The 12,001-nt window shown below is 29.9% G+C and overlaps 1 protein-coding gene across 1 annotated transcript in view; it reads left to right on the plus strand.

The window, feature by feature from the left end:
• Positions 1-2,326: 2,326 nt before the first annotated feature.
• The window catches only part of LOC113519295 (uncharacterized), a 40,046-nt gene continuing 30,371 nt past the window's right edge, over positions 2,327-12,001 (plus strand). Inside the window, exons 1-8 of the mRNA XM_052897497.1 lie at positions 2,327-2,430; positions 3,007-3,189; positions 5,671-5,871; positions 6,952-7,149; positions 8,637-8,828; positions 10,022-10,210; positions 10,935-11,138; positions 11,674-11,856. Coding sequence (XP_052753457.1) covers positions 2,367-2,430; positions 3,007-3,189; positions 5,671-5,871; positions 6,952-7,149; positions 8,637-8,828; positions 10,022-10,210; positions 10,935-11,138; positions 11,674-11,856 — 1,414 coding nt within the window. The 5' untranslated portion in view covers positions 2,327-2,366. The remainder of the gene's footprint in view (positions 2,431-3,006; positions 3,190-5,670; positions 5,872-6,951; positions 7,150-8,636; positions 8,829-10,021; positions 10,211-10,934; positions 11,139-11,673; positions 11,857-12,001) is intronic.

The raw sequence follows: 12,001 nt of genomic DNA on the forward strand, positions 1-12,001 counted from the left end.
TGCCACACATGACAGGTGGATTGACAACTGCAATTAGGATTTGATAATGTTTTGAGAAAAATGATGCTGCCCATTCCTTTACTGTTAAGTTCACTTAGTTGTCTCATACGACATCCACGGGAAAAGAAAGACATGTGGCCCATAATATGCTGGAACCACATGCCTGTATTAAGCATAGTTGCCATTATTAGCTTAATTATATGATGCATATGATAAAAACTATCACACTGTAAACACATGTGCAAAAAGGACATATAAGTATTCTTAAAAAGTAATAACTTATTATTTTTATTACTGAAATCGGAAATAGTATTAAATATATTTTTATGATTTCGTGTTATTAAATCGTGCTCTTTTTTATGACAAAATACTTTGTTATCGACAGCTTAAATTTATATACAACACACGAAAATTAAAACGTGTAAAATAATTTTCATACTTTATTATATAAACAAATCGATTTAAATGAACAATAACATTTATATTGACTTTGGTTTTCGGTTCTGTAAAAAATACAATCAATGAATCAAATTTACAAAGTATTTTGTAAACGGTCTAGTGAAGCAGAAATATTTTTTGAGATCTTATCATTTTACAAAATGGCGGAATAATATTAATGTAATATATAATATTATGATTATTTGTAAATAATTGATATTTGGATGATGATATTATTTTTCCTCAAACAGCAATAATATATGAATATCGAAATTGAAAAAAAAAAGAATAAAAACTATTCCTGTTTGTGTTAAGATTTATAATTGTAGTTATTTACCTAGCTTGTTTTGTACTAGAATTTTTATATTATTTACAATATTATTTTAATAATAAATCTGGACCTCAATTAAATATTAAGCTGAAATGACCGCGTCAACATAAATATCAATTCAATTCGCAATTACACGTCAATTAACCTCGCTTTATATATAACGTCGTCTACATAATTTATACCATGATCAATACAATAAATGATATTTATGAGGTGTGCATATAACATTATTGCCCTCAGTGCAAGATGATTATTAAACTTGAAGAGTTACATTAAATTTATAGTAATAACATTTACGTATATTAGCTTTTTAGTTAGTTCTGCTTAATAGTAACCTAAATAAAACTGAATAGTTTAATATTATGTTCAGAGCACTATTATACCTACTTGTTCAACAGTTAGTCCATTACCCTAAGTTTGTCTCGAAAAGATTGCTCTCAGCAATAAGACCGTTTACTGTACTTATACAATTGTACCGTTATATTGTTTAATGCAAATAAAGTATTCTCATTAATTCATTAATTCAAGAGTTTAATTAATATATATTTAAATAATATATTACTATATAAATATTTAATGTCAGGTAATGGTAGATAAATTAAGTAGGGATTTCTGTCTGATGTTTGGATTAGGTTCAACTAGCCGTGGTCACGTGGAAAAAAGCAAATACTCTGTTGATTATTAAACACCTAATTCGTGTTATGATGGCCAGGTCAGTATGTCTATGTTTCGGTGATTTTATGTCAAAGTCACATCATACGATAACATAATTACTCCACATTACTAATACAATAAGTAAAGAGGATTCTTCAGGGTCGGCAACACGTGCGTAATATTCTTAGTATTGCAGCCGTTCATAGGCTACGGTAACTGCTTACCACCCGGTGGGCTGTATGCTTGTTTGCCATCTTAGTGGTATAAAAAGAAATACAATTTGCCCTGTAGTCCCAAGATAAAATAGGGCATCCCTTCTTTTCTCGTGGGTGCCGTAAGAGGTAAAAGAACTTAATGGCCGAAATATGAGCAACAGCGTCGTTCTTAAAACATCACCAAAACCTTGATAAGTTGATAATCCGTTTTCCAAGCGTGACAACGAGCCAAACCCTCCTTTTAAAGGAGGTTTATGTTCAGCAATGAACAGCAAACGGCTGATATGACCATGATGACTAATACAATTATTTCATATATTACAAAAATGTAATAATTGTCATAAATGTAAAAATCGTACGTTACTAAATAGAAAAAGTTAAATAACTGTTCAATTTGTTAATTAAAAATTGACTCGCACAACATATTAAACGATGTTGTCCTCATGTCATTGTTATGTTAATTATGTTTACATAAACAGGTTTTGTGCTAATACGTTACAATCAATTTAATTCGCATGATACAAGTATCAATCGTGACGCACGGTAATGTACGAGTATTTTTTAATGATAATTATTAAAAAAAAAAGTTATACACAATAACTATTAAGGGGAAATTTATATTGTTTTAATAGTCATTGTGAATTGTTTAAACAAGTGCACGACGTGACTGATGACTATAAAAGCGGTAAAGTCCTTGATGCATAGCCAGAGAGCGTTTGTTTGTGAATATGTTGAAGTTAGTTTTGTTTGCAGCCTTAGTGGCTAATGTGATATTTACAGTGTCGGCGACAGGTATGAATTAGAACTGTATGGTTTGTAATAATATAATAACGTACTAATTGTTAAACAAAATAGTTTAACTATGGAGTAAACGATTACTAGCAATTACCTACAGCTTGCAAGGTGCTGCATAGAACTGCATCTTATAGAAAGTAATACCACCAATTAGTACTTCGATTCCAGTAAATTTATATTTATAGGGAGTATAAGGTGCTTACTGTGTATAGCAATTTAATTTCGTTGTACGGGTGAACCCATAAAGTATTTTTGCTGGCGTTGCATTTTACTTTACAGATTGCAAGCATGAATGAAAACACGTTATAAATACGAATAGATTTAACACTGAAACTATAAATCGTTAATCTGTGACTAATAATTTAGTAGTGTATTTATAATATGTTTAGCGATTTGCAGGCATATTGAGTGTTACGTTCACTATATTGGAAACGGTCAATAAATGCCTCCGATTGTCTCATTAAGAATTATAATCGTGACCATATTTGTTTGTTTGATCATATTTATTATCAAAATAAATATGTATGTCTATAAAATAAATATGTATAAATATTCAAAAAAAGTATTTCACAGAAACAAAGAAGTTCAGCAGTTCGTCCGCGAGTGTATCATCATCATCATCTTCATCATCATCCAGATCATCTTCATCCAGTGGTTCATCTACATCAACTTCCTCTTCGAGCAGTCAATCTAGTAGTTTATCATCTGCTTCATCAAACTCCACGTACTCTAATTGTAATAATACAAACAATGAAGGTAATACTCGTATTTAATGAATTATTAAAGATTTTAATTGTAAAAAGAAACATATTACACAGCATTTGTTAAATCTGAAGTAGATTTTTTCATAACATAACATAAAGTAACTAGGTTATTGTACAACGAAAGCAAAGAAAATATATTCATAATACTATAAACTTTAATGGGGCAGTTAAAAGCAATTGTCAACTGTTACAGCTATAGGTAATATAAAATCAATACTCCTTCATATTTTGTATAAATATAAGAGTAATTTGAATTGAATATGACAGAGACGAGTTTACCGCCTTCATTCAGATTAATTTGTTAACGGTGTTGTAATCACCGAAATATTTGTTTCATCTCTTTTGTTATTTTTAAAACATATCCATTTTTTAATCCGATATCTATTATACATATATAACGCGAACTGTTTTGACTTTATCCAGAAGTCTCCTTAAGGGGGCGTATGACGTTTTTCTCCTCTTTTCTTTCTTAAAAGAATGCTAATGTCAACTAATGAGTTCAGATTTTCTATAGTTTTTGGTATTGGAATAGAACATAGGTTGTTTTTTTTCTCGTCCAATTAGATAGATAGATTAATTCTTTATTTTTTTTTTATTTAATTAATGTCTACATTATACGAATAAAGTCACAGGTATAGTTAATAACATAAGAGAAGCATTCAGAACGAATTTAAGTCCTATTACATGTTATTATAATATAATAAATGCGAAAGTTTGTAACGATGGATAGTTGTTTATTACTCTTTCACGCAAAAAATATTGAACAGATTTAAATGAAATTTGAAACATAGGTGGTTTATATTCTAACTTAGCTCATAGGACACTTTATATACTCACGTGGGTGAAGAAAAAGGCTAGTATTCAATAATTTAATAGTTGTAAGATAAAAAAATTACTTCAAGGTTATGCTAACCTAATAATCCAAACAATGATCTCATATTATATAATTGATTTTATATTATAATGTACTTACACTTGTTATTTTGGGAAGCTCCACTGTTGAATTATAAGTATAAACATACACATTTTCTTATACATTTGTTAAATTTTGTTTTTTATAATCTATGTAAAGGCATAAACATTTGCACGTTTCCATAACAATATTCAATTAAATTACCAAACTTTTTCAATATACTCAGCATGTATAATATACGAGTACCTCCATTCCTATATATGGATTGCATGTATGAACTTTGACAAACAATACCTCAAAGCAATTGAAATAATAAATTGATAGAAAAGTGCGTTTCAATATTCACAAGAAGTTTGAAATGCCTTAGGAAACTCCACTTGTCGTTTTTCCTTGCTGATTGTTACCAGTGAACAGTCAATAAGGAAAACACGTGTAATGTTTTATTATTTCAGTAATATGGCCATTATAAAATTATAACTCTTATTCCATAACTATAATCTTATAACTTTTTGAGCTGTACTCTTGTAGTTTAATTGATCCATCCGCGTCTTAAAAAAGAAGGCAATTTATTATTTATAATATTTAATATATATATATATGTATATATATATATATATATATACATATATATGATATATTCTTTAGCAATATAAAGGTTGTAAGCCTCTTGGTAATAAATAGAAATGAAGCACAAGTTCTCACAGTTCATTTATTTTAGATATCATACTATTTAATCATATATTTACTTATTTTATTTAACAAATAATATAACATAAATACCCAACTTCTGTTCATCCATTGGTACTTATTTAATTATAGCTTCTTTAGGACATCCATCAACAATAAATGTGATATATTTTATATAACGATCACGTGGTTCACTATACTTATTCACTCTTGATACGTCAGGGAGCTCCGCTCTGTTCAACGGTTGGACAAGAAGTGTCCCCCACCCAAATAACAATCTTTTATATCTACCTATAGGCCGAATTCGAGTGAACAAGTCAGCGAGACCACGTGTTCTTACAATTTCATTACTTACTAATTTAAAAAAAATATTAAATTAATTTAAATTAAAATAATTTAAATTAGTTTTATAAATATTTATTGTCATGATACTTGAATAAAAAATTCAAGTATAAAAAAATTAATATAATTTAAAATAAATATCTAACACGCGCGATTGAACATATATAGTTTATATCATATCAGTCTTCCCCATAAAGAGTTTTGCCAGTAGTTGCTACGCTTGGCAGGCGAACTGGCAACCGCAGTTAGAATTTAAGTGATATTTTAAGAGGGAAGCTGCTACTCACCCTTTCTAACATTAAGTTCCCTTAGTTGCCTTTTATGACACCCACGGGAAAGAAAGGGGTAGCCTATTTTATGCCGGGATCAAAGGTGGTAATTTATATAATTACAGTATACAATTGATTAGTGACATGTTGTATATATGTATATTATGCTAATTATTCAATATATAGATGTCGCATCAGAGAATTGCGATCTATTTTGGAGTCGCGTAAATTGACTTATACGAAATTATTTTTTTCTTTTTAGGTAAATGTACTAAACCTAATGAGGTATACGAGATATGTCCTCCTAAGTGTCCATTTAGAACTTGCGGTATCGATGATCGATTAATCGATTGTATGCCGCCCCCACAAGTAGGCAACCCTGAGTGCCCACCACCAGCATGTAGATGTAAGCCTGGTTTCTTCAGAGATGACAAAGGAAACTGTGTCGAATGGGAGAATTGTCGTAAGTAATTAATGAAAGTTTCTAATTGAAACTTGAAACTCGAGTCTCTTTTAAGTATAATAATCGTAATAATCAGCTTCATAAATCTATTATGTAACATTTCATATTTATTGACGTGTGAAAAAAAAAGGAAAATTTCCCAAACGAACAGGTATAACAATGGCCCTACGATGTTATCCTTAATTTAAATTTCAACCTGTATAAAGAAAATATTGTTAGTGTGTAGTTACTACCAATTTCATTCACTATATGCTTCTCCTAATAGCTAAAATTATTCATTTGTAGTTGTTCATAAAATATTTGAACATTTACATTAAAAAACAACAAAATATTTACATTGAACATAGCCGAGTCGATCCGATAGCTGGATTGTCCTTTTTCGTTAATGATCAAGCACCAATGTTTAGCAAAACTTAGCAATTTTCGATATTCACAAGTAAATTAAGTAGTACAATAAATTTTTGGTACTTAATTAATATTATTTATATTGGAAATGACACAGTGGACCTTTTAATTACAATATTATAAATAAAGTATTAATTAAAATATTATTATAATTTTGTAGTGACGGGGTCGCAAGCCTTTTTACTTAACTTTTTGGGTTTTTCGTGGGTCGCGAATAGAAATGGTTGGGAAACAATGCATTAAGGTATTTATGGAAAAAAAAAAATGGAATTTAAACAGGTCAACATTTGTCGGGTCACTTAATTATTTAATATAATACTTGTTATTAGGTTATAGAACGTAAAGTTTGTTTATTTGTTACCTTTTTAAGGTTAATTTTATTTTGTAATTTTATAACAGATAGTTGACATGAAAAATTTTGTAATGCCCTTTACCGCAATTTACCGAGTTCATTTTTTAAACAAGATAAAACCATACTATTTTTGAAGTTAAATAATGTAATTGTTTAAATACTGTGTTTCAAAATGTGTTAAATGTATTGGCGTGATCAAATATCGTGATATGGGTTTTTTTCCATATTAAGATACGCATCAGAATAAAATTATAATTGAAAATAAAAAAATAAATTTTCTTTACCTTTCTGGTACAAAAATAAAAGAGAAAAATAAATTATAGCTGTATGCACAAATCCAAACGAAGAATACGACCCGTGCCCGGCCCCTTGCCCACCCCGGAGGTGTGACGTTGACGATCGCCTAATTAGGTGTAAAGCTCCCCCGCAAGTGGGCGATCCTGACTGTAAACCTGGCTGCCGGTGTGCAGATAACTTCGCTAGAAATGATAAGGGTATCTGTGTCCCCAGGGATGAATGCCGTAAGTTAAAACTTTCATAACTGTGTAATATTATAAGCGTATCCTGTACTAATTTATCGGAATACTAGTTTTTACCGGCAACTTTGTCTATGTAACCTGGATATATTGATTTGAATACTCTAGCAAATAGTCTATGTTCTATTTCATGCCAAATTTTGTCAACATTGGTTGGACAGTGAAGGCGCTTAATGAACGAACGAACAAACAAACAAACTCGCTTCACATTTATAATGATAAGAAGTTTTTATTGCTTTCAAAGTATAAAAGTATAGGTAACATTACAGTTTTATATATTTACCAGAGGGAGACTTTGTACAAAAGTCGAGTGCTTGGGTACCACTGTACCATTCATGTTTGTACCGTGAAGCAGTTGTGTTTGCATGGCTGTGTTTCGGTTTGAAGGGTGGGCGTATTTATGGCGTGAATTTACAGGGTACAGAGGAATAACATCTGAGTTCTCAGGAATGGCAACGCATGGAGGGAACAGTATACACTGTTATGTCCATGGTACTGCTCATGTCTATAGGCGACGGGTACCACTTTCCATCAGGTGGGCTGTTAGCTTGTTTGCTATTCTAAGTTGTATATAAAAAAAGAAAAAAATATGGTATGCGTGTACATTAAGTCATCATCATCATATCAGTCTTTAACTGTCCACTGCTGAATATAAGCCTCCCCCTACGGGGGTTTTTCCAGTAGTTGCCACGCTTGGCAGGCGGATTGACAACTGCAGTTAGGGTTTGGAGATGTTTTAAGAGGGAAGTTACTGCCCATTTCTCGACCATTAATTTCGCTTCTTACGATACCCACGAGACAGGAAGAGATGACTTGTTCTATGCCGTCCTGGCATAGAACAAGTCATCTTTTCCTGTATTCACACAGCAGTATTCATGCTAGCATTAGTTATGATAAAAGTTTAATTTTAACCACAATTTTGCACTGCCACATACACTGCCTATCTCTCGCCCAACCTTAATTACTTCTTACGACACCCACGGGAAAGAAAGGGATGGCTTATTCTATGCCGGGACCACACGGAATATTCAGTCAGTATTTGTACAAATCGTTATAGATAATATATCCATAAGACATTAATAAAATCGAATATTCATTTTCTTTTTCTATACAAAATATTGTAAATAATATAAAGCTATTAAGCCCAGATGTTAAAATATATTTAGTAGCAGCCTGCCAAAGATTTTAGAAGCGACTCAGAAATATCTAGAGTCGGGTTAAATACAATTATTATAACTTAGTATGTTAGCACACTAGATTTATAACATTGATTTGGCTTTTGCTGTTATAATGTTATAATTATTTTTAATGAATAAATAAAAATAAAAAAATGTTTAATTTTAAATATTTTCTAATTCAACAACAACAGGTATCGTTGATAAATCAAGAAATTATTTCTTATTGCCCTTCTTATAATTGTTTACAATCAATTATATTACTTAAATTACATTGAATTTTTCTTTTGATTTCAGCGCAGAATCAGTGTAAAGGAGCTAACGAGGAATATGTTAAATGTCCAGATTGTTCTCCACAGACTTGCGACAGTATTGGTAAAATATATCACTGTCCGTTAGAAAATGAAAGCAATTGTAAAGGTAGCTGCCGTTGCAAACGTGGATACTACAGAAATATCATAGGAGAATGTATCACGGAGGAGGAATGTAGTAAGTATTAGAGAGTTAAACATTTTTTTTATGTTTAAATACTTGGCCGTTTATTACCTATATAATTGTGAATTAATATAGAATATTTCAAAAATTATTACATGACAGTGATTATTGTAGATATTTTTTATTAATATTAAAAATATTTCATAATTAAAAAAACAACTACTAGATTGTTGATGGCTTAAAAAATTTTCGAGTTTTGAAATCAAGTATAAAGTCAACAGTTATGAATATATTAGGGTTTATAGTATCACAATAGGTTATTTTGCTTGCAAATATATCTACTAATATATCAAATATTCTGAATCAATTCAATGTTTTTCTTTAACTTTATGGGAGTGGGAGTAATACCTTCATTGAACTGCTAGATCACATGTCATATAAAAATATACTGCGAAAATACTCTCAATATTTCTATAATAGAAATGCGTAGGCATGTTAGATAAACAGGGATATAAGTTTTCAGTTTTGTAGCTATCATATAATTATTTTCGTATTTTGACTTGTTTCGGAGCATTATAAAAATGAATATTGTTAAACGTTTCGACATACAATGACACGCAATAGTGTGTCTCAATAGAACTTAAATGAAAATGTAAACGAATGAATATTTGACTTGAACAAAAGACATGACAAGTTGTTTCTCTATTGAATAATTCGATTTGTAAGTAATTTCATCTAGGGAGTGTTTCTGTATTAATTTCAATACTACTTCATGCTGTTAGATTGTGGAATTCTCTTTCCATGCCTATCTGTAATTCCTAAATATTTTTAAGACTATATATATATATATATATATATATATATATATATATATATATATATATATATATATATATATATATATATATATATATATATATATGATTAAACTTTATGTTAGTTTTGTGTAAACTTAAGTTTGTTTAGTGGTTTTTGTTTGAAAAAGAAGTTTGCTGAAAGAGAACTTTTCTAGAGTTAAGTTCACCTTTGCATATTTGTTTACCTTTGGAATATTTGTATGTACTATTAGTGTGTACAATAAAGTATGTATAAATAAACTTCACTTTTCAAGTTCTATTGAAATACACTAAGTATTTATTCATGTTTCTAAACTCTCTTGTTATGTGTAAGTAAATTAATGAAAAACGAATGAGCTTCGTTTATAAATAGAAGTCTAATATTTTAATTTATTTTTAAAATTAATATAGTGATGTGTAATCGAACACATGAATATTTCACTTGCGGGGGAGTATGTGACAATGTTTGTGCAACATTACAACAACAGAACCAAACGAACTGCCCTATAAAGAATATTCAATGTAACCGAAAATGTTATTGTGAAGAAGCCTATGCTCGTGATGGTGACAACAACTGTATACCTATTGAAGACTGTAAAGGTACTATTACAACGTTATAAAATTGGAATAATTCAATTTCAACTTTTAAAAGTATTTAACTATATTCACAATCAAATAAGTATCTATTAATTGTTTATTTAATTTAATCGAATTTCTATTTTCTGTGATACCACATATTAGGAAAAAAGCGTAGGATTTTAAACTACGAAATATAATCGAATTCTGATGTTAAATTTCTTTCACTTCTTATGATAAAACTTATTGTACTTACTTAATTTATGGACATAAATAACTTTATGATGACTATTGATGTCATAGGATAAGAAATTTACAAAATATTATTTCTCTTATTTATATATTAGTTTTCTTCCTATTCATATTATAATGTATTGGTAATTAGTTTATATGAAATTTATTTCATTAGAATAAGGACATTTTTTATTCGAATAAAGTTAATTATTAACATTTTCGATTAGTAATTTTTTTTCTAATCTACGGTAGATCTACTTTTTGGAACGCAATTTTAGCTAAAAAAAACGGCCAAAAAACTAAATTGTTGCTTTTTTAAAGTTAATTTTACAATTATAAACTTATGGCAATAGTGACTATCTAACAGTATATGTGGTTTCCATATGTCAACCAGACTTAGAATAATGTATTCAGAATCAATCTAAGATATATGTACTATATTTTGTAATATGGTTACATATAGTTATCTAAATATTTGAATAGTTCTAGAACATATTTTATCATTTGTTTGCAGAGGAACCATGTAAAGAGCATGAAGTATATGTTGACTGTCCAAATCCTTGCAGTCCTAAGAAATGTTCCCAAGTTGGTTTTCCAATCGAATCTTGTCCTAATCATTCAGACATTTCACTGTCATGTACAACAAAACCCGCCTGTGTTTGTGAAGGTGGATACTACAGAAATAATGACGGTGTTTGTATACCTTCTGAAGACTGTCGTAAGATTTTTTATTCATCATAACAGTTTATCTATGCTCATAACTTTATTTAGTTTTACACATTATTACAAATATAACATACTTGTTAAAATTGCTCATAATAAATCACCAAGAGACAATTATTCCTTTTTAAAAGGCCAGCAGCACACCTGCAATACCTTTAGTGTTGTGGGTTATCATGGGCGGCGGTAGTCACTTACAATCAGGTGAGCTGCATGCTCGTTCGCGCGTGTTGAGTAAGACAAGGGCAAGTGGTTGCCACGAGGAAAACTATTTGACAACTAATAACACTATAAAGTATAGGCATGCTATAGGTATCATAGATAAAACATTTGGTTAAAGATTCATAAGTTATTTTCGGCCACTTTATTTATTTGGAAGATTATCGGATTTTGTTTAGAATAATAAAAATTCCGATTTCGGAATTCAGAAACTAGAGAATATTATCTTTTCCAATTTTAAAATATTCCTGTCATAGGTAGTTGTTAGTAAAGTTATAGTTTACAGTTATTAAAAAATATTTTTTTTTGAACAGCTTCATGTGGCGGTGACCCAAATGCCAGGCCCGGTTGCGGCAACTGTAGGGAAACTTGTGCCAATTATAATAGTACAGATCCTATCATGTGCATACAGATATGCTACGAAAATGCTTGTGACTGTTTGCCTGGTTACGTTGTTGATAGTAATACTGGAAAATGTGTACTTCCAGAAAATTGCAGTGAGTATAAGTCACATAATAATGAAGTTTAAATTGATTATTAACCTTAAATTTGAATAAATTTATAATACAACTATATAATTGGGTAAAAAAATTTATGAACCATCTTTTTACACAAAACCTCTCTGTAGTGCAATATTTGACT

This window comes from Galleria mellonella, unplaced genomic scaffold (assembly GCF_026898425.1).
Source record: "Galleria mellonella isolate WM207_F2 unplaced genomic scaffold, CSIRO_AGI_GalMel_v1 utg117, whole genome shotgun sequence".
In the NCBI taxonomy this organism is placed as follows: Eukaryota; Metazoa; Arthropoda; class Insecta; order Lepidoptera; family Pyralidae; genus Galleria; species Galleria mellonella.